At 41.2% G+C, this 22,296-nt stretch overlaps 1 protein-coding gene across 1 annotated transcript in view; it reads right to left on the bottom strand.

The window, feature by feature from the left end:
• Positions 1-22,296, bottom strand: part of NPAS3 (neuronal PAS domain protein 3) — a 757,526-nt gene that overhangs the window by 51,818 nt on the left and 683,412 nt on the right. The window contains exon 7 of the mRNA XM_024741993.1: positions 12,442-12,560. Within this exon, the coding sequence (XP_024597761.1) occupies positions 12,442-12,560 (119 nt within the window). The remainder of the gene's footprint in view (positions 1-12,441; positions 12,561-22,296) is intronic.

Genomic DNA, 22,296 nt, shown 5'->3' with positions numbered 1-22,296 from the left:
TATTAGAATGACAGATTACTAATGATGCTGTAAAAAAAGAGGAAGAGCTGAAATCATTACAATCCAAACACCCAACACATCCCTTCTCGTTTGACATCCCTTCTCGTTTGAGCGTTACCGTTTGGAACTCTGAACAGAGTCATTCAGTAATATCATGGCTTTGTGAAAATTACTCTAAGTAGGAAGAAAATCAAGAGCAGGCTCCTTTGAATTCACACTAGCAGAGCACTAGCCTTGTAACATGTTCAGGACTGAATGGCATGACTAGGAGGTGTGATTTACGTATGCGGGAAGAAGAAGATCCTTTGGGGGTCAAAATGTGTCATGGGCTCTGTGTCACCTCCACTCATGCTTTCCCCAAGGGGAGAACCACTGTCTGGGGAGGAAGTTTGGACGAGGGGCCTCTCCAGGCTTTGGATTCCGTTTCCCTCTATGGCACGGTGATAGTATGGCCTGTTGGTTCTGGGCTTCATTCCCTTTTCACCTACTGACTGGCTTGCTGCCCATCCATGTTGACTTCTGGGCACTAATTCACTGTGGTTGACCTGACAGGGCTGAGGGCCTGAGAACAGGGAAGTATTAGGCACCATCAATTTTGTGTCCTAGAGGTAAAGTCCACATAACTTAAGGTTCCTCCACTGTGCCGAGATGCTTGGGATCTGGGTCCTTAGGCAAACTGTATCACTCTCCTGATCTTTCCAGTGTGCAGAGAGGAAAGATGCACTTCAGAGAGAAGATAGTAGTTTATTACAAAATAACAATTTACGAATAAGAATATTTTACATTTCTATGCTACCTTTCTTTGAGGGGTTTGACACTTATGATATCGTTAACTCCACTTATCGTTAAAGAACTCAAGGACTTAACTGCCTCTAGGGCTATTCCAGTCAGGTTCAAAGATGTATTTCCCTTCAACTGGAAACATAACTATCTCAGACAACAGTAAGCCAACTGCAAAAAAATTAAAGGGGAAAAGAGATAAATTGAATAAGAACATGATATTGTCTGTTATTTGGCATTAAAAGAGTACATATTGCGTTAAAGCGAGTAAGGAAAAGAAATTTGTCACTGCTCGTGGAATAAGGCAAGAGAGTATTACTATCAAATCATCATCTTATCTTTGCCCTCAATTTTGTATCTAGATTGATTCCTCAGGGTCTAGTCTATCCATAGGACAAGGTACAAAGTTGACTGAGCTCTCCCTAAGGATTACAAAAGCCTCCCCAGACCTCTTCTCCCTTGCTGCAGTGATTTGGTTAAATGTTTGCTGGAATATTTCTCAAACCAGCAGTGCCCACGAGGCAATGTGGCAGCTCTTGGTAACTGTGGGGCCTTTGTTGGAACCTCCTGGCAGGCCTTAAGCTCTCTCTTCCCAGGAGGCAGGGGCTGCCCCTATTAGGCAGATCCTCTATTTCCATTCCCCCCTGAGTATCCCAGAGGGGCTTTCACCCTAATGATGAGAGCATACTCTAGGGAGGAAGTAATCTCAACCATCAAATGACTAAGGAACACTGGAGGCAAGTCATATCGTTGTTTCATTTCTAGCAAGGAAACAGAAGCCCAGAACAACCAGGCTGCTTGTCCAATGTTGCATAGCAAGTAAGCAGCAATGTGCTGGTAACGGGATGAAATTTTCTGAATCCCCTCACCAGGTGTGCCCCTATTAAGCCACTCTGTTTTCATAACTTCTACAAGGAGTCATGAGTTTGAAGGACATTTAACAAGGAGCTGTTGAGAACTGTTAAATATATTCAGAACTACCAAGTAATAATCAAGTGACTCTTGATTGTACTTCCAGAGTTCTAGACACTAGAATTGGGTATAAGTGGGGTACAAGTTAAATACATGTTGATTTTCAAAAAACTGAATATGGTAGCATGAAAAATGTGTCATAGAATATGTCAACCATTAGTGAAGGTTTTTAAAAAGGAAATTGAACAAAACTTCAATTTACCTTACTTAGCAATAGGGCCTGGAAACTAAAAAGTTATATAATTCTGTTGGATGAATATTCTCATCTCTATATCCCCCTTAAAGGACAGGAATATTGACCCAAGAGAAGAATATATTCTGGCCTTAGTACAGATGATGTCCAGTATTTATAAATTCCTTCCTTTTTAAAAAATATGTTTATTGAATTTCTACTACGTGACTGAAACTGTTGTAGGAGCTTCAGCTTACACTGTCATGGGGGAGAAAAATTATATACAGACAAATTTAAGATATTATGTTAGATTGTAAGTGTTATGAAGAATGGTAAGGCAGCAGGATAAAGCAGATGATGGGGGACAGGGGTTGTCTTGAGCTATTTTATAGGAGGTGGTGAGGGAAGTGACATCTGAGCAGAAAGCTTCAGGAAATTCAGTTGTGACCCATGGGTATATCTGCGGGCAATATATACTCCAGGGAGAATAAAAAGCAGGTCCAAAAGCCCTGGTGAAAAGGAGGTGTAAATACTGCTACCAGTCAAACAATAACGTATATGGATTGCTTCCGTAGACCATTGCCAGAAATAAGCTGAAAGCAGTGTTTCCAACATGGCAACTTAGAAATATCCACTGCCCACTGATAGTTCAGATTAAATAAACACACACACACACACACACACACACACACACACACACACAGGCACGCAGTTAAGGTGGCAGGCCAAAATCTCTCTCTTGAATATTACTACAGAGGGTGGAGAACTGATTACAGAGACGACTCTTGTTTAAATCAGTCTTGTAACTCAAAGCACTTCGCAATGAGGCCATTCTTTTAGTCTGATAGTGGAGGGCATTCACAGAGAGATGGAAAAATGAGATTAGTCCCTTGTCCCCTAGGAAGTCACTACACGAGAAGATAGGAACTCCAGGATCCTGGCTCTTTTTCTGTACTTGGAATGAGTCTACCAAATCTTCTCTGGAATGTCATGTACGGTACTCCTGAGATAAAGCTGGGCTCAAGCCACAGTGGTGGTCTGCCTTCCTCAGGGGGTTCAGTTTGTGTGTATGTAGATGCTTTAAGCAAACTGTGGAGACTTGTGGGCTTATAGGAACCTAGAAGCTCCATTTATTCCAGAGATCAACAACTACAAGTTGGCCCTGCCCCTACTTCATTTCTTACATTAAAGGGCTATATTAGTCTTGCCATGATGCTAAATCAATTCCAAAGAAAACCATTTGGTCTGTGTTTCTTTCGTTAAAGGGGCAGATGACGTATTTCAGTTACATTTTGTGTCTTCTAATCAAATCCGTATTCAGGACACTTGAGCAGGGAGAAGTTTCCCAGAAATAGATGCATCTTCTATATTTAGAAGAAATCATTTATTATTCTAGAGCACACGTAACTTCCAGGAGACAATCAGAAATATTATCGATGAATTACTACTTTTCCATAGTTATAGGTGCATATGCAGAGGTGTGGAAGTTAAGGTTTTGGACTGTCTAGATCAACCTTTATCAAACTCATAATACGAGTTCCATAAACATGAAACTTCACATATGAACATGTATTGTGTGCTCACCATGGACCAGGCGTTGTGGTAGAACTGACTGTATGTGCACTACCCACTTTATTTCACAATAGTCTTATGAAGGAGGTTCTATTGGTACTCTCACTTTACAGGAGAGGAAATAGATGCTTAAAGAGGTTAAACAATATACTTAAAATCATTGAGTCAGGAAAGGCAGGACCAAGTCCAAATTTTGGGCTGTTTGATGTCACAGCCTATGTGGTTCATCACTCTTCAGTGAGATAGTTTTGAGGTAATGAGGGTCAGACAAGGTATCATAGCTGGAAGCCCTTGAACTCTGTAAAGAGTTAGGTAACTGCTACTTCGGACCACTGGATCAAGAGATTGCTTTAGGGAAATGGAAACTGTGGACCTCTGTAGCTATTGTTGGGGCATCTCGGCACATCCAAGAGTGCTGAGCTTGAAAAAGCGAGGGACTGTGCTTATGTTTACTTTTTGTTCTTAAGTCTGTTTATTCCTTCTTTTAAAAATCTTTTTAATTGACCAAAGTCTCATAATAGATGATATTTTAAAATCTGTTAGATTGAGAATATACTTACAGAGACATGATAATTTTGGAAGGGTATTCGTTAGTTAAATGACTGTATATACAGAAAGGTTTGTTAATTTTTGCATCATTGATGTCATTTTCAAAGCGATCATCATTTTCATTATTCTTAGCTAGCAAAGACTCAGAAAACCAAACTGAAAAGATCTAGAATTAGTCAAAGATGGGAAGCTCTTGTTTGTCTACCTGCTTTCTAAAATCTGTACAACGGAAAATGAAGTACCTGCCAGTTAGCAACATACTTGGGTGGCAGTTACTGACATAGAGTTTACAGACACTTCACAGAACGGCTAGTGATTATGCCTCTAGTTGGTAGAATAGCTATCTGATTAGTCCCGGCAGAAATGACATATCCCAAGCTAGAACTACGGTCATGTCTTGGTAATGGGAAATGAATTCTTTAAGATCAGAAGCAATGTCAATTATATTTAAGATGACACTGGAAACCATGTTGTAATGGACAATTGTGCAGAGGTGAGCAGGGACTAAAAGGGGATAATAGGATTTAAAAAACTTGATTTTATTGGTTCTCTCCTCTATTTGCATTTTTCATCAGGATAACCTCTGCCTGTAAGTTCTACCCTGGAAGTTTTTTACTCCTTCAATTTATTCTGGTTGTCTGGGTTGAGGATTGAAAGGCAATATATGTGTAGTCTTAGAGAGCCTGAATGGGTTGACAGAATTTTTGGTCTTCTCTGAAAATTCATCTATTGATTTGACAAGACAGTTACATTTTGTGAAGCTTGGAATACCATAGTCGTCATTTCAAGACAACACAAAGCTGAAGCAAAGGCTTCAGGAGAAGCATTGATATGTCCGGACACCTGGAACATTTCTCAATTTCAGACTGGAGAAACATCTGGATGGCATCTAATCTGTCCACACTTGTCTATGAGGAAAGACTCCTAAGTGACGAGTTTCGTGTATGGTCTTAGAAATCTCCAGAGAAGGACCACCTCCCCTTTCGCCCCTACATTAGTGCTGGTCATCGCTCCAAGCTAAACTTCTCCTGGTACAATTAAAACTCACTGCATACAGTTACCCTCTTGGGCAAAGAAAGAACTAGCCTCCCCATAACAACACTTCACATATTTTTAGCAGTCTTTAACAAATCAGGAGTTGTGCCAGAACGCAGGATATTATTGAATATTGCTCTAGTTTTCAGAGATACAGAGCCTCAAAATGTTCATATCCAGAAAAAAAGTCTTGAAAGGTGATTTAATAGAAATAAAGTGGTGATCACCAGATGCCAATATGAAATCCTGATGAATAAGTGATGCTAAGATGACTCTATTTTTTTGTTTTCTGAAAGGAATTCTCAACTGATGGCTCAAGGGAATGCTGTAGATGTGATATATTCTGATTTTCATAAGGTGCACTGGTACAGAGTAACGATATTGTAGCAGGCAAGATGGAGGAATATGGGAGCCAGATCATGGTAGAGTCATCTGGGTGCCTAGCTGCTCCAGTGGTCACATCCAAAAGACACTGATGTCAGTTAGCAGGTTCTGTAGTGGTATGTTATAGGGCTCAGTACTGTCAACATTTTCACTCTTACCTCAGAAAAAGAGACGGCATGAAATTCAATTCAATTCGATTAACATTTACTGAATGGCAGCTACATGCAGCATACTATATGCTAGGTGCTGAGGGAAGAAAGCAGAATCAGAAAGCACCCAGTATCCAATGTAGTATATGGGAAAGAAGAAGGAATTTGAAATTGGAGGATGTGGATATTTCTCTCAGTTTTGCCGTTCACCATTTATGTGACTTTAGACAAGTCAATTCATACTTCTGTGGCTCAGTTGTACCCATCTTCAAGATTGGAAACAGAGACAATTACCTAAAAGAATTATTGGGAGGCTCATATGAGGTTCTATAAAAGTGCTTCATAAAATGGAGAGAAAATAGCTAGGCTGTGTTATCTCATTTGATCTGTAGAAAGATTCTTTGGGTTACATACTAATAATAGTTTTATCTTACAGGTGAGAAAAGCAAGGCACAGAGGGCTTAAGTAAAAACTAAAAATGCTATTTTAGCACTGAGGAGAAGGGACAGGTGCATTGGGGAAGATGCAAAAAGAAGTGATATTTGAGTGGTGCCATACTGGCTGAGTAAGAGTTTTCTATGTGGAAGTGTGGCAGAAAGGCGTTTTAGGAAAAAAAATATCATGGCCAAAAGCACAGCAGTGTGAGTATGCAGATGTATTTCAGGAAAGATGATTGGACTGATTTTATTAGAGCATCAGTACTAAAGAGTTCCAAAAAAAGGATGATGGAGATGGTGGTAGCCAAGGACCAAATTCTTGAATATGTTGGCACTGTGAACCATTGAAGACTCAGGAGCAGAGAAGTAAATGATCACTGAGACTTTGGGAAGCTATTCCAATGGAGCAGAATTCACGGTAGAGTGGAGAAGTAAACCTGCTGGGAGGTAATTTGGGAATTTCTCACAACAGATCCAGAAAAAGGCATTAAACTGGAGGAATGGCAATAGAAACAGGTGGATTCAGCCAACTCTGGCAGCACAGTAAAGTGGCAGGTGATCAAGAGGGAGGGGTTGATATCTTAGTATTATAGACTTGGTTTAATAAGAATTAAACCAAGAACTAAAATCCCAGGTGGTTGAAACAGTAGTAATTCCCTTCTAGTCTGCTATCATCGTGAGTCTTGTCAGTATACACAATCAGGAACACGTTTGCATATGAAAAGCCTTCAACTCTAAAATTGACCTAGCTGTGATTTTGACATTGGAAATCCTAGTGACGCGACCAGGAAACAAAGGAGGACCATGTGCCACAGAAAATAATTCTCAACCACAGATAAAATCTTTTAATAGTCGGTATTATTTTTATGAAAAATATCTTCTGAGAAATACTTTTTCAGAAGATTATGTGCACGTGGGGATCAAAACGTAAATCTTCACTTTGTCCTTTTGTAAGCTAGGAGTTGATGTCTTTTGTCACAGGACTTCAATATGTATTATTAACACTAAATGGGCAAAAGGGAGGGAGAAATGTGGAGGAAAGAAAGGACTACTGTGATATTGGTGAAATAAATTCTGGAAGATGCACTAACTTGATTTCTTAATAAGTACCAAAGATATCATCATATTAAATAGGGTTTTGTAACCTGAAATCACTGGATACACTTCAGGGATTCAAGAACTTCCTGATGGAAAATGCATTTACCTTGGGAGAGGTGCTACAGATTTCATCAAATCCTTAAAGGCATCTATGACACCCCAAAGAAAACAACTCACTGTTAAAATTATGGAAGTGCCTTACTCTACAGAATGGATACAACCATGAATTGAAAAAAATGAACAAGAGAAGATTTAAAAGATGTTCACGTTTGTGGGCTTAGAAAAGACAAAAGAATTGCCTTTAGCTAATTAGCACCCTCTAAATTTTTGCTTTTGTTACCTCATGTTTGGATATCGACAGAGATTCTTTTTTTTTTTTTTAACATCTTGATTGGGGTATAATTGCTTTACAATGGTGTGTTAGTTTCTGCTTTATAACAAAGTGAATCAGTTATACATATACATATGTTCCCATATCTCTTCCCTCTTGCATCTCCCTCCCTCCCACCCTCCCTATCCCACCCCTCTAGGTGGTCACAGAGCACCGAGCTGATCTCCCTGTGCTATGCGGCTGCTTCCCACTAGCTATCTACCTTACATTTGGTAGTGTGTATATGTCCATGCCTCTCTCTCGCTTTGTCACAGCTCACCCTTCTCCCCCCCCATATCCTCAAGTCCGTTCTCTAGTAGGTCTGTGTCTTTATTCCTGTCTTACCCCTAGGTTCTTCATGATATTTATTTTTCCTTAAATTCCATATATATGTGTTAGCATACGGTATTTGTCTTTCTCTTTCTGATGACAGAGATTCTTAAAGCTGAATTATGTCAGCAGCCTGAACAAACTAGCAGACCTACACAGTATTTTCTCTATTATTATTTATACTTGGACTCTTTATACCATGAGGAGGTTGGATAGATTTCAGAAATCATTTAGCTCAGCACGTAGCTACAGGCAAATCCATAGCCAAATCATCCCAGATGGGGGACTGTTTATTTTTAAGTATCTGGAGCTCCCCCATCCTCCCTTAGTAATCTGTTTGTACGTGTCAGAGCAGGAACTCCCGGAACTTGAGGATTTTCAAGGAGTCATTCTCAGCACTGTATAAACATAACAGAGATTCTCTCTCTGTCTGTGTTCCCCAGTCGAGGATGTTCTACCGTACCTTGAGAGGTAGGACATCACCATGTGTGTGGATAAATGCTCTAGAGACCACAGTGGTGCCGGTGGGCATTTAAGAATAGGTTATAAAATGGACAGTACCACCCCGAAGGAAACTATCCTCCAAAGACAAGAGGTAAGGAGGCGACCCTATAAGTCTTTCCTTCTCTAATTTCCCTGACTACATTATCTCCTTTTGTCCCCTGTGCTATACCTAAGAAGTTCCCCCAGACCTAGACCTAATCGAGAAGGCAGAATATTGATGCGGTGCAACTGAAAGGAAGAGCCCTGTTATGTTAAGATATGTGGCCAGCAATGAGACCTAAACAACAAAGGAAGCCCCCTGAGGCTTAAAAAGTGGCTGGTCGAGCTAATGCACCACTGGGGATTTCAAAGCAAATGGGGACAGAGACAAGGAATGTCAGCTCACAGCTGGGAAACTTCATCGGAGGAGAGAGGGTGACTTTCCTGAGGCCTGGGGTGTGGAAGCAACGCCAATTTATATCCTACTCTCTATCTGAATTAGCAGATCCAGACTGGCACTTCTTTGGCTAGAATTCTTGGTCCTGGGTTATCTGAGTGGGTATCATATACCCTAGAAAGGAAGGTAAATCTCTGTACACTAGTGCTGTGGAATATGCTGAGCCACCAAGGGAAGGTCTTAATCAGACAAGAGGATTTTCTTTTAAAAACTTAGATTAATTTTTCCTTTGCTGAGGTCCAGTTTGTGCTGAGTGCTTCTCTGGACTTAATCCATTAAGCATTGAAGCAGAGGAGTGAACAGGGCAGACTCTGGAACCTAAATGCCTGGATCAATCCTGGCTCCTCAGTAGCTACATAAGAGCTGTAAGAATGAATACAGGCAAAGTATTGAAACTTTGAAAGCCTCAGTTTCACCACCTGCAAAATGGGCATAATAATAGAACGTAAAGCTTGAACAATGCCCGGCACAGAGGAAGTTTTTATATAAAGTTGTGGGGATTAGACAAAATAAGTATAAAGCGGTTCGGTGCCTTCCAATGTTCAGTAAGTGGTACTTCTGCTACTATTATTACTGTCAGTGACAACAACGATAACACTGAAAAGTGATGGAGAAAGTGAGAACAGCCCATGTGCCAAGGACACAGAAAAAATGGAGAGAAATATAGTGACATGCACTGAGCAAGGCTTAACATCTTGAATCTTTAACTAAGGGAAAGGAAAGAAGCAAACAGTGGTAATAAATTAGGGAGGATATTGGGAGTATGGAGAAATTATCATCTCTGTTTCTTTTTATTTGTGTTCACTGTGTGGTGGTGGGGTGATTACCAGTTTTATTTGAATGTTTTATAAGCTGTTAGATTTATTTACTGAGAATGAACAGATAAATAGGGATGTTATTCAGCTGTGTCATGTCACGGCTTCTCATCAGCTCTTCCACTAACTTCCAGACAAGGTTAATTAATGAGGGAAGTTCACTGTGGAGGTGGAGGGGAGAGCTGGGTCTGTTGAATGATTCATCTTATTGGGGGAACAGTGGATGAATCAACTCTCATGTTAGCAGTTCTGGGGAGGAAAGTAAGCATTGGGTGGAGACTTTCAGGATATCTTGAGAAAGAGGTACTGTCAGAGGAGTCTGCTCACTTTAACATTATATAATTTGATGGCAACCGGAACAGCTTCTAAATCTCTTCTAATCCTGGATGTTCGAGGTTATGCTTTTTAATATTTTGTTTCCCTTCGTAGAGCAGGGTGTCTTAATCCTAAACCAGAGGAGCTCCAGAAACACTCTTCCTCCATTTATTTTTTCATGGAGGTCCCTTTTCATTCACCTCCCATAGGTGACATATCACCTCCTCAGGGAGACCTTCTGTGACCCTGTCTAAAGTGGTCCCCACCAGCCACTCCCTCACATTACCTTGCTTCACTCTGCCTAATAGTGTGGCCTAGTGGTTAAGTGCAGGGGACATGGAGCCAGACTCCCCGAGTTCAAACCCCAGCTCCGTCCCTTCAGTGTGTGAACTTGGGTGGGTAATTAACCTCTCCAGCCTTAGTTTCTTCTTCTGTAAAATGGAAACAATGAAAACGCTTTCCTCCTGTATTGTCACGAGGGCTAACACGCATAAGCTGTCCCACGCTCAGCATATTGTGGTGAACACAAATGTTAGCTACTGCTGTTTTAGCCTTCGTCGCTCTCTGAAATCACCTTCTTCATTTATTCACTTATTACGGTCTCTTTTCCCCCTGTTCGTTAGCAGTTGGCAGGGACTTTTTGGTGTTCAAAGATGAGTTTAGGATCTTGAACAAGCTCCACATTAGGAGTTCAATAAACATTTGTCAAAATAATGAATGAATGTTCTGTCAATATTTAAGAAATTAGCTTCTCCAATTTCAGATCATGTAGCCAAACAGCTTGACTGAGCTGCCCGAATGACAGAACCAACAGAACCCAAGCCACTTAGTCTCTTGCCTAGACTGAAACTCAAACTATTTCTCTATATTGTTGTTATTATGATTTTTTTTTTAACCATACCTCCCACTTTTGGGCAAATAAAATGTTGCAGAGCTTTACAATCTCTAGTTTGTTGTATGAAAGTAATAATAATTTTTGTTGGTTTTCAAAAAATTAAGTTATCTAATGATATTGAATTACACTAGATATTGCTTTTTCAAAATATACCTCACCTCTTCCACCCTTCTTCCCTTCTGGGATATGCCTGCTACAGACCAGGAAAATCCAGGAAAGGTGAAGAACAAATGCTGACAGAAAAGCTGGAAGGCCAAGAATGCATCTTTCTGGCATTAAAATGGCAATAATCGCTACACCTATAGTTTGCTTATAGAATTCCAAACTGGCTAAGGCTACACAGTTAACAACTAATAAATGTGCAGTGTTTCCGTGAGGCAGAAGAATACATGATGGCTCTAAAGATAGTCTGTTTTCCGTCCTCCGACATATCCCTTCGTAACAGGCCAACAAATCCCTCTGTAGGGGGAGCTACTGCACAGGGCGCTGCCCGGGGGGCCTCTCCCTTGCTTTGAACCCTGTTAAAGGTTACGGGTGTTCCACATGTGCCCTTTGGGCTGTAGGACAGCTCAGCTAAAAGTCATCCTTAGAAGGACCTGCTTTACCACAACCTTCCTTTTTACAGAAGAATTAATGTCAAAGAAAATGCCTGATTCTAACTTTTCTGCAGCTGCTAGCCTCCTGATGACTTATGTAAGGTTTTTAAAGCCTGATGAAAATGACCGTTACCATCCCTGACAAGGTTATGGCATTGTCCCACAAGAACTGGGCTACTGGAAGCTCTAGACTCCCCAGTGGGGAAAGGTCATGCCGGCCACAGCGACAGTGCATTCCATCTGTTTGCCCTCCTCATATAATAAATATTGTTTGAAAGATTGGTTAGTGTGTTGTAAAACTGATAAGATTCGGGTTGCCAAAGGCATTTCATGAATTTCATAGGTCTTAATTTATGTTGCTATAGTAACTGAAACGTTGGAATTTCCCGAGATTAGAAAGCTTTTATATCCTTAACCTTAGAATGGTAATAATGTAGATTATGACTCTGGACTTGGTCTTTGCTGTTGTGCGGAACATATTTTCTGTATGTGGAGTGTTCTGTCTATGCTAAGGTGTGACTGAATGTTCAGTCACTGTGATTTCAAAATTAGGATTTCTGATGTCCAGCCTGATTTTTTTATCTACATGTATGAATCTTGGTGGCCAAGCTGTTATTAAAATGGACAGTCTTTCTCTAAAGAGAAAGGGGGGATTGGAAGGGGGAGGTGGGAGAAGTAGAATTCTTATAGTAGTAGTTCTAGAATGGTCATCTTAAGGGCTGTTGTGAATTTGGCTTACCTTCTCCATCAAAGTGAATTTCTAGCATGTGCTGAAGCACTCGATGTATTATTAACATGTGTTTTAAGGAAAGACACTCGCTGAGGCGTTTAGGGCACCAGCACTGTCTGAAGTGAGAAATGAGGGGTGTAATGAATCCCCTGACTTGAGACAGGAAGATAACTAAGAACACTGTGGGCCGCTCCAGGTCACATGTATTGATTATACGGACCCAAAGCAGCTGGAAAACCCAATGCAAGTGACCTAGGATTGACCCGAGACAGAAGTCTTTCCCCTGCTGGAGCCCAGCTTACCTTATATCCTGATGATTTGATGTGCACGCCGCGCTTGGTCAGCGTAGATTTCATTCGGATGAAAAACGAACGCTCAAGAGTGTTGTCAGTGGTTAGCAGGCTGGGGCTGGTTGATTCCACTGAAGAATACAAAAATACATACACATGATTTAGATCTCTACACAGCCCCTCTCAGCTACTGCTCAGGTACGATCCTTGAGTTCACTAAAAATAAATGACTGATGGGTGCTAAGAGTGTAGTAATCAATTTACCTCATTTAGAAAATGTTTACTTTGCAGAAAATATAAAAGAAAAATTAATGTGTCTGAAGAAACTCCTTTCCAGTTTCTAGCAAGGGCTTTTCAGGCCTTTTAAGTTCCAGCAGCTCCCCAAGTGGGGTCTGATAGTAAGTAAGTAACTGTAGCACATCCTGAGGCTTGTCTGGTGCACATGGAGAGAGCAGTCACAAAAAACAAGGACCCCAGAGATTTACGGGATGAACCAAGACTCGGGCAGAGATGCTTCTGATGTAAGTAAGGATGACTTGCTTTTTGTTCTCCCTGCAAATACCTTCTTGGATCAGTTGCCTACTGGGGACTTCTGAGAACCATGGCACCATCAATATTGGGCAGCCATACCCTGGCCCGTGTCCTTGCCCTTCTGAGTCAGTTTCCTTCACTATGGGGAATAAGAGGCATGAAGTCTTCTCGATTGACTTGAGGTAGAGGGCTGAGAATGGGATATACAGACAGAATCAAAAAGTACTCCCAGTGTCAACCTTTTCTTCTTGTCACTAGTGGCAGCTTGTCCCCTGCCCTCATCAGAATAAAAAACAGCCTCTATGTTTCTACTTCTTTGCTTCCGATATGAGAAAACCATAGTTGCTTCCCTTAAGCAAGATAGTTACTCTTTCCCTTTACATGTATTTAGACTAAGCAGAATATGTTTTGACTTAAAATGGTATTTTGCAGCCTTGCTGATCTAAAACCACCTTTATGCAAACGGGCCAGAGGGCAACGTGAATCTGTTTCCTTTAAAAATAAACTTCCAAGGTGTTTTATAAATTTATTTTCCTGAAAAGAAATTAATTTGGGGGGTTTAAAGCCTAATAATATTCTAATTTTACCCTTCTAAAATAGTAGTTTACAGTTTCTCTTATTCTAAAGTAAGTGAAAATACATGTCCAACAACAAAATTGAATTTCTTTTGAGCGGCCCTACAAGAGCACTAATTTTCCCTAGGATGAAGGTCAAGAAATATGTGTAAAGAGATTTAAGAATTAAGTAGGGTGAAAATAGCTATTAAAGCACAAAGAAAAATAGGCAAAAGAAGGTTTTCAGTTTTAAATTATGAAACATATCCCATACTTTTTTTTTTTTTTTTGCGGTACGCGGGCTTCTCACTGTTGTGGCCTCTCCCGTTGTGGAGCACAGGCTCCGGACGCGCAGGCTCAGCGGCCATGGCTCACGGGCCCAGCCGCTCCGCGGCATGTGGGATCTTCCCGGACCGGGGCACGAACCCGTGTCCCCTACATCGGCAGGTGGACTCTCAACCACTGCGCCGCCAGGGAAGCCCCTCCCATACAGTTTTAAGGGAAAGAAATGTCTATTTTTTCTATTAGACTCGATGCTCAGATGAAAGAAAAATACGAGCTACTATAATAACAGAAGCCTCGCTATTTGTGGCCTAGGGCGTTTCTTGTATCATTCTTGTCTTAATATGACTATATTTTCCTATATTTACAGTATTTCTCTTCTGGGGTGATGGAACCACTGACAAGTGTCCCTTCTTATGTGTCTCTCTTAAGATTTTCTTCTTTTTTTGTCTTAGAGAGCACGGATCTGATGTCATTTTCAATGTACAGCTTTTTATCACTCGAGGGAAAAGCAGAGCCATGTTATATTTAGTACTTTCATTTCTTCTGATTAAATATGAATTACTATGAAATTTTTCTCATCATCTAACACGTTATAATACGCCAACAGCTTTTTAATACACTATATAAGCACAAACTTCTGCTCTAAGAGTTTAATTTGCCCCTCTAATCCAATCACATCAACCTTATTTCTCTTATCAGAGATTCCCATTTTGAATTAAATGAGCTCATTAGTTTTCATCAAAAGCAGAGAGATCAAAACTTAAACGTAAATGCTTTAGATCAGAACTGTCAGTCAGCCGTGCAGTTCTATTTTACTAAAACACAAGATCAGAGACCCTTAGAACCAATTTTTTCTCGTAAGGGATGCCGAGAGCTTGAAGATGCTATATCCCTTTTCTTTTTCCTTCCTCCCAAGGACAGATTATACATTTAAGGTTAGACTTAATTTATAGCACTTTTTCATCGTGGTGGAAGAGGAAAAGTATGCCAATCTACTAGTGTCCTTTTCACATTTATTGGCCCTGGTCCTCAGAGACTTGAACTAATGTGAAGGCATCAGAATCCACAGCACAGAACCACAGACTTAGCGTCAACAAGTTCAGCTCTGTTCAGCGAGACTGTGTTTGCAAACAGCTGAGGAAAAATGCAACATCCCAGAAAAGCGAACTATGTTTTATGGCTGAGGTCCAGGATACCCTGACCCAGGAAGGAAGGAACCATGTAACTGTGAATAATTCAGGCATCGTTAGAAATTGTTATTGTTTTTAGTATGTGGAACTGCACAGGTAAACACCTAGTGGGCACTTTAGAGACCCCAGCAAAGGTGCTTCCCGCTGGGTGACACAACGGGAGACACGAGCTCCCCATGAGCTGTGGAGCCGAATGCTGCGTCCTGCTCTGGCTGGGCAGTGAATATAACGCCCCCATCCCCCTGCCCCATGTGTTAAATCTCCAGCATATACAGGAGCAGCGTTCATTAAACCCAGGACAACTGGTGTGAGAGGAATGCTGAGGTTAGATTTTGCCCCAGTGGAGCTGAGATTGAAAATCTAAACTGGTCCCCAAGCTGTCTTTCAAGAGCACGGGGATTTGCGGGGTGGTCAGGGAGAAGAGAGAGGGCAACTTCGAAAAGAGTTTGATTTCTGATAAAGATTTCTGCTTTAATTCCACACGGCCTTCTAATTCTGAGGACAGGGACAGAAGTAACCTGCCACACTGGCCCTTTCAAAGGATACGTGACAAACTCATTCCCAGCACACACATACACAGCCACGTTTGCTCAAGGGCTGGCAAATATGCTCTGGTTATCCCAGCTCTGACAGTGGTGTCTCTCATGCAAAGAGACATATTATCTGCATGTGACAGGAGTAGCCACTTTAGAACGGAAGCTTTCTAAGTGTCTCAGGTGAGAAGCACGGATTGTGATGAAGGCTCTATTGGGAGAGAACCAAGGGAGCATGGCCTTGGTGACGTGCGACATGACTGTAGCACTGAATAGAGAAAGGGTGTGTGTGTGTGTGTGTGTGTGTGTGTGTGTGTGTGTTGGGTGGATATGAAGAGAGGACAAAATAGTGAGAAAAGTATCCTTAGGACTTGGGCTCTATTAAGACCGTGGAACCAATCTATGTCAAAATAGTGTATTGGAGTGCTTTCTAGATATCACACGCTTTTCTGTCAGCTTTTTGAGACAGGCCATGATTGCTGCATAATCTCATAAGAAATTTGGGATTCAGAGAAGTTATATCTGCTGCCGGAGACAAAGGAGAAATTGATGGGTAAAGCTGGATTAAGTGCTCAAAGCCCAGATATGGCCAGTTTTGACCTATGAATTATAAACGAGGAGCTGAAAAAGAAAACAAAAGCAAGACCCACACAACTGAAAGCTAGATAAAGAAATAGACTCTCTTTTGGTGAATCTCAAGGGCCTCAACTTTTAAGTAAATCTAAATAATCTCAGCTCTTGAAATGTCCTCTTTTGCATATTTTGTGAAATTTACAGAACAATTCATAGCAAAAGTTGTAATAATTTTTATGTTGGCAAATTCCACCATAATGTGAAAGTATATCTGCATTATTCCACCTCTGTTTATAATTTCCTAACTGGTACTGTAGTTGCTGCTTCCTTATTATTATGAAGGGGCGGGAGGTGGTGATGAAGGTAGGTGGCTGAGAACCATCTAGCTCTCACTGGCCAAGCCAAGGGCCAGGTGTATTCTGAGCACTTCTGGGATTCTCTCCAGGGTCCCTGCAAGTGGATGAGGCCAAAGCATAAAGAGGGCCTTTCTTTTTAGCACACTCCAAATGTCTGTGGTGCAACCCCAGTGTCAGAGCCTCCAACTGCCGTCAGATCCTGATGGGGGTGGGGGAGAAAAGAAAAGTTAAGTTTTGAGAAAAGTCAAAACTCCTCAAGTGTGAACACAGTATTTTTCCTTTTAAAGGAGAAGTGGCATTGGGCTAAGTTATTAAGATATGAAGTTAAATATACTCTTCCACAACTTCATTGCCTAAATGAATCTTTCCTTTTTCAGAAATTCTGTGCAAAGTGGGAACAACCAAAATGACTTGCACAAGACAAGGGAAGAGATGTCGGTTCATTTTGCAATTATCTTGATAAAGCCAATCTGTTTCACTGGCGTATGCTGTTACCTTTGTTAGACACTGATGTACTTTAGAACTTGAGAATGAGTATATGTCAAGTATGTAACAAGTTATTTCTTTTCTTACAAAAATTTTCCTGCACTTCCTTAGCCACTTGGAAGTTAGGTTTGATCATGTGGCTTTCTGTGGCCAGTGGAATGTGAGCAAAAGTCGTGTCACTTTCAGGTGGAATTCTCGAGAAAAGCAGGTCACGAGGTGCTACTTTCTCTTTCTCTCTGCTCTGGTGACTTCCAACATTTCAGATGGTGGCTGGTCCATCAGCCCAGGTCTTGGAATGAGGAAAATGTGGGACAGACTCTTTAGCCCACCCTCACAGAAATAATCTTTGTTGTAATTTGGGGATTGTTTTATTTACTGCAACATAACTTAGCCCAAGCTGACAGATGAAAATACCAAATCTTTATTATTATATAAAAATATGTGTTGTCCAAGTCTCCCAGATAGTCAGTGGCAGGGCACACAGCCATGATCTGTTTGACTCCAAAGTTCATGATATGTCCAATATTCCAGTTCTTACATTATTTATATTCTCATTTTATCTCTTATGCTAGGGCAGCAGGGTGGAGACAGGTCTAACTTTGATTCCCTATAGCACATAGCATAGTTCCTTAAACCCACAGCAAAGATTTATATGTATATACATATACGTGTGTGTGTGTGTATATATGTATATATATAAATAAATATAAATAAAATATATGTGTATGTATACACACATGTATTATTTACATATATTTAATATATTCAATAACTAATATTCATTAAACATTGACATTAATGTAGTAAGATCTCCCCAACTTAGTTTCTCAGTAGTAGGCCAATGGTAAAAATAAATCTTTTCTCACGGAAATTGTCCCAGTGGATTTTATATTTATCCAGGATGACAGCTGTGGTAATCTAAAAATGCCACAAATTCTTCAATACTCCTCCTCCCAAAAGGTGTAGCCTACTCCCTTTCCCCTTGAGTGTGGGCTAGACTTGGTGACTTACTTCTAATAAGTACCATGTGGCAGAGTTGGCGGTGTATGACTTGGTCATAACAGGCAGCGTGGCTCCCTTGTTGCTGTCTCCCGGGTCATTCACTCTGATGGGAACCAGCTGCCATATTGTAAGGACACTTGAGCAGCCCTATGGGGAGGCTAATGTAGTGAGGCACTGAGGCTTCCTACTCTCAGTCACGTGAGTGAGCTTAGATGTGGACCCTCCTGCCCCAATCAAGCGTTCAGATGACTATGCTCTGACTGACATCTCTATGGCAACCTCATGAGAGATCCCAAGCTACAGCTAACTCTGACAAGATGCTACTGGATTCCTGACCTATAGAATGAGATATCTTTGCTTTTTAAAAATCTATCAGTATTGAGGGTAATTTGTTATGCAAAGATAGATAATATAACACCCACGTGGAACCTCTTTTTGGACAAATCATAGCCTTGTTTTGATATGTGACAACCATGTACGTGGGTAAAACTCATGTGATTTTCAGAAGGAATGCCTTGCCCAGAGTGTGAGTACCTGGTGAATTCACATACGTAAGGAAAACTACCGGCAGTGCTGATTTTTTAAGTGGGGTCTGTGTTTTCAATGCTCAACTGATTTTTTAAAATGTGCAGTTTGCAAAAGGTGCTGTCAATAGCGTCATCTGCAAGACTGTGGTATCTTGAAAGGCAGGCTTGACGTCTTGCTTATCTTTTTTGTATCTATTCCCTGCTCTTCTCCAGCCCCCACTCATTCCCCTCAAGTGCCTAGGATTATGTTTTACATAAGTAGGCACTCAGTTTGCATGTTGAATACAGTAATATTCGGATGCATTCTTTCAAGAAGAATTATTCATTTTACCCCTGCCCATTCTCTCACACCAATCATCTTTTTCCAAGAAGTCTTTTTTTTCTTTTTTGGAGGAGAAGGACTCATTATGTCCTCTCCTTGTATTCATTTCTAAGGAAGCATTTTTTGCTAAGTGTTATTTTGAGAGTCATGGACTAGTGGGTGTGGTAGTTAAAAGAGGATTGGCCTGCTTTTGCCCAGAATTAGAGAATACTTTGCTCTCTGTCTTTTGGGAGTTGGTTTCCATCCCACTGGGCTGTCCTCTACCATCCTCGACCATGTGCCAGGGTGACTTTGAAGGGGGTGATGGGCCTTAGTAGGCTACACTGAGGTCCTCAGCCACCGTCGGGGAGGCAGTGCCCAGCATTCTCTGTGGACCCAGGTTGTACCACCTTTTGGATGTCAGGCAAATGCAGTTGCAGCCACTACCCTGTGGCTCGGCAATCAGCCTCTCTCAGCTTCAGTGCTTGCTCTGGAGTATGACGGAAAAGCCAAATTTATTGAAGTCTCATTAGGGCTGATTCCTGCTCCCACTGAGTTGTGAGTCTTCAGCTTTGTTTAGAAACTTGTGAATCATTAACTGAAACTCTAGAGCATAGCTGTGAAAATAATTGTGGTTCAATAATGATGTAATAAACTTCTTTCAGTATAACATTAAAAATAATCCACCGAAAAAAGAGGCAAAAATAATAATCTGCCACCCCGTGCCACCTGTCAGCACAAGCTCCCCGACAATATCTGCCTGCCTCGGATGAGAATTGCAATGCATAAGGTTGGGGTTGCTACTTGGGGGGCTGTCCCCTGAGGGAGAGGAGAGTGTTCAGCTGCCGTCTGCCGCTCCACAGTTGGCGTTCGGGTGATACCACTCTGGGGGAGATACACACAGTGTCAGAGTCAAGCTGCTACCAGTGGGTGTTTCTATACACAACTACTAAGCTTCAGGAAAGTTCAAGGGGAGAAACTGGGTATTGGAAAGATAGACTTTGAGAGTCTATGACATCCCACATGACCCGTTCTGCAGCAGGCTGTGTACTCCAAAGAACATGCCATCTGAATACTGCGACGGTTTTAAATCTTACTGGAGACTCCCTATAAATGTTGCCACTTGAGGGATCTGTTCTGGGAGAAAAATATAGCATGTCCTCCCGGGATGCTGCTTGGATTCCATTACCAATATTGCTTATGGGATCGAGTGTGGCAGTGCTTTTATCATGACTGTAGAGTGGTTACGAGCCAATTCCTCATATAAAACATACTCAGTAACATTGAGGCTTTTTTGCCTTTTCTGTTTCCTTCTTTTATTTCCTTCCTTCCTTTCCTTTCTTTCTTTCTTTTTTTAACGACAAACACGATGTCAGACAAAGGGCATCAGGACTTAGTCTTTGTAGTACAAAACAAAATAACAATACATAAACACCTTTGTGAAGGCAGCTTGAAGCCCCGTGTTTTCTATGAAAAAGTCATGTTCAATCTTCACTGTTGATAGAACCGAATAGCTAACACAGAGAACATTGTATATCAGAAAGGTCAATAGTTATTATGAGCTACAAATATATTTTTTTCCATCCTTCAGGCTGTTTAACGCATATCACAGCATGAGCAGCTGTCTTCTTTAATGCTTTTAAAATTAGAATCCCAGAGAGGAAGAAAAAATTATGGTTGCAATGATTGCTCTTTGCTTTTGTAAGTTTACTTTAATATACTATTTTATATACATGAATCTTCGGTGCAGCCTATCCATGGGGCAGTAACTGGTTGCCGGTATCGAGTTGAACTGCCACGTTTATTTTCTTAGCATTCTGGCCAAATCTCCATCTCAGGCACAGATGTTGTCGACATACCATATTTTCAAAAGGAGTCATATAGAGGAGCCTGGTTCCAGAGGCACTTGCAAACACACACATATGCGTTCTGCCTTTTCATTGCTTAAAAGGTCTGTGACTAACTACAACAATGCCATGTGATGAGAAACAGTTACGCAGCACTGGGTGAGAAATCAGGCAGTGATTCAAACCATTGATACACAAAGTATCACTCTCCACGTGCAAAGTGCAGACGTGTGGCCTGAGAGGGCACCTTTTAGGTTGTTGAAGGTTGATCTCTGCCTGTGCCTGTCCTTACTCGGCACATAGCCCTAAAGACAAGGAGTATTTCACGCAGCACATGTAAGCATATACTGGACGTTATAGCTCGCTCAGTCTTTGTTCAGTTATTTACATTAAATACGTAATGAGTATCTATAATGAGCTGGGACTGTTTATAACAGTGCTTACATTTGGGAGGAGGGGAAAATATATAACCATTTCTGGAAGTGCTTAATGATCGAAAGAACAGCGATGCAGGGTAAGGGGCTGGCGAGTGATGAGGGCCACATTTTTGTTGTGTGGTCACAGAACACTAAGTCATGTGGATGTATGTCGGGGTGAAGATGCCACAGCTCCGGGCTCACGATTCGAGTTGCAGCTTCATCGCTCTGCACTGGTAAATAGCTTTACGGAAAACTATTATTTGCATAGATACGCGCCAGTGACGATGAAATTCTAGAACTGTTACCCTTTGGACTTTTGTCCAAAATTAAAATAAGTGATATACTAAAGGTGAATAATTTAACATGTAGGAAACTAAGGGAGGGGTCACTAAGAATTTTCCAGTGTCCTGTGCCTCCCAGATGAACCTATTGGCATTGTCATTTATTTGAGGATCTCCAGAGAGAGCAGCTTCAGTAGAAAAGTGGGATAAAGATTGAGTGAATAAGTGATTACTTCTCTTTGGTGAATTTGGTGATGAAAATAAAGAGAGCTGAGTATGTTTATTGATTGAGAGGACTGAGTTTAAAGTTGTCTGTATTAGAAATGCTAATTGAAGAATTTAAATCCTAAGGGCTATTTCATTAGTAACACAGAAAAAGAGGTGAGCCTCTGAAATGGGGGGAAGAAAAAAAAAGGATGTGAGCAAAAAAAGAGAGAGGGGGAGGGTGATGGGAACCGTGCTGAACAACTTAATCTCAATAGAGTAAAGGTCATTTGCTGAGATAAAGGAAGTGGGAGAAGGAGGGGATTTTGAGAGTAAAGAAAAAAGCTGTGGAGCAGCTCATGTGGGCAAAGCAAGGAGGATCAATAGAAAATAAGCAATAAGATTACAGTGGTTAGAAGTTGCATGACTTAACTGTAAGCGCACTGATTTTCTAGGGTACCCTACTAATAATGGCTTTGTGGTTTTTCAAGGCATTGCTCAGGATAGTGGGTTTTTCCCAGGGATGGGAGTGGGCTCAATGGGAATGAAAGAAAGACAACAGAGTGAGGGACTCCAAAGGGTTAAGAGACAAGCAAGTGAGGATGGATAGAGTGATGAGCTGGGGAACAGGAAAGAATGACAGGGGTAGGGGTGGGGTAGAGGTGGTGACCTGGGTGAGACAGCCGGTAAGGGGGGGGCTTTCTTCCCAGAATGATTTGTGAGAATGCCATTTGTTGCTTTTAAACAAGTTCATCTTTTTTTTTTTTTTTTTTTTTTT

The sequence above is a fragment of the Neophocaena asiaeorientalis genome, unplaced genomic scaffold (assembly GCF_003031525.2).
Source record: "Neophocaena asiaeorientalis asiaeorientalis breed wild unplaced genomic scaffold, Neophocaena_asiaeorientalis_V1.1 scaffold83, whole genome shotgun sequence".
Taxonomy (NCBI): domain Eukaryota; kingdom Metazoa; phylum Chordata; class Mammalia; order Artiodactyla; family Phocoenidae; genus Neophocaena; species Neophocaena asiaeorientalis.
Note: the sequence above shows the minus strand (reverse complement) of the source record. Positions and strands in the feature narration are given on the sequence as shown.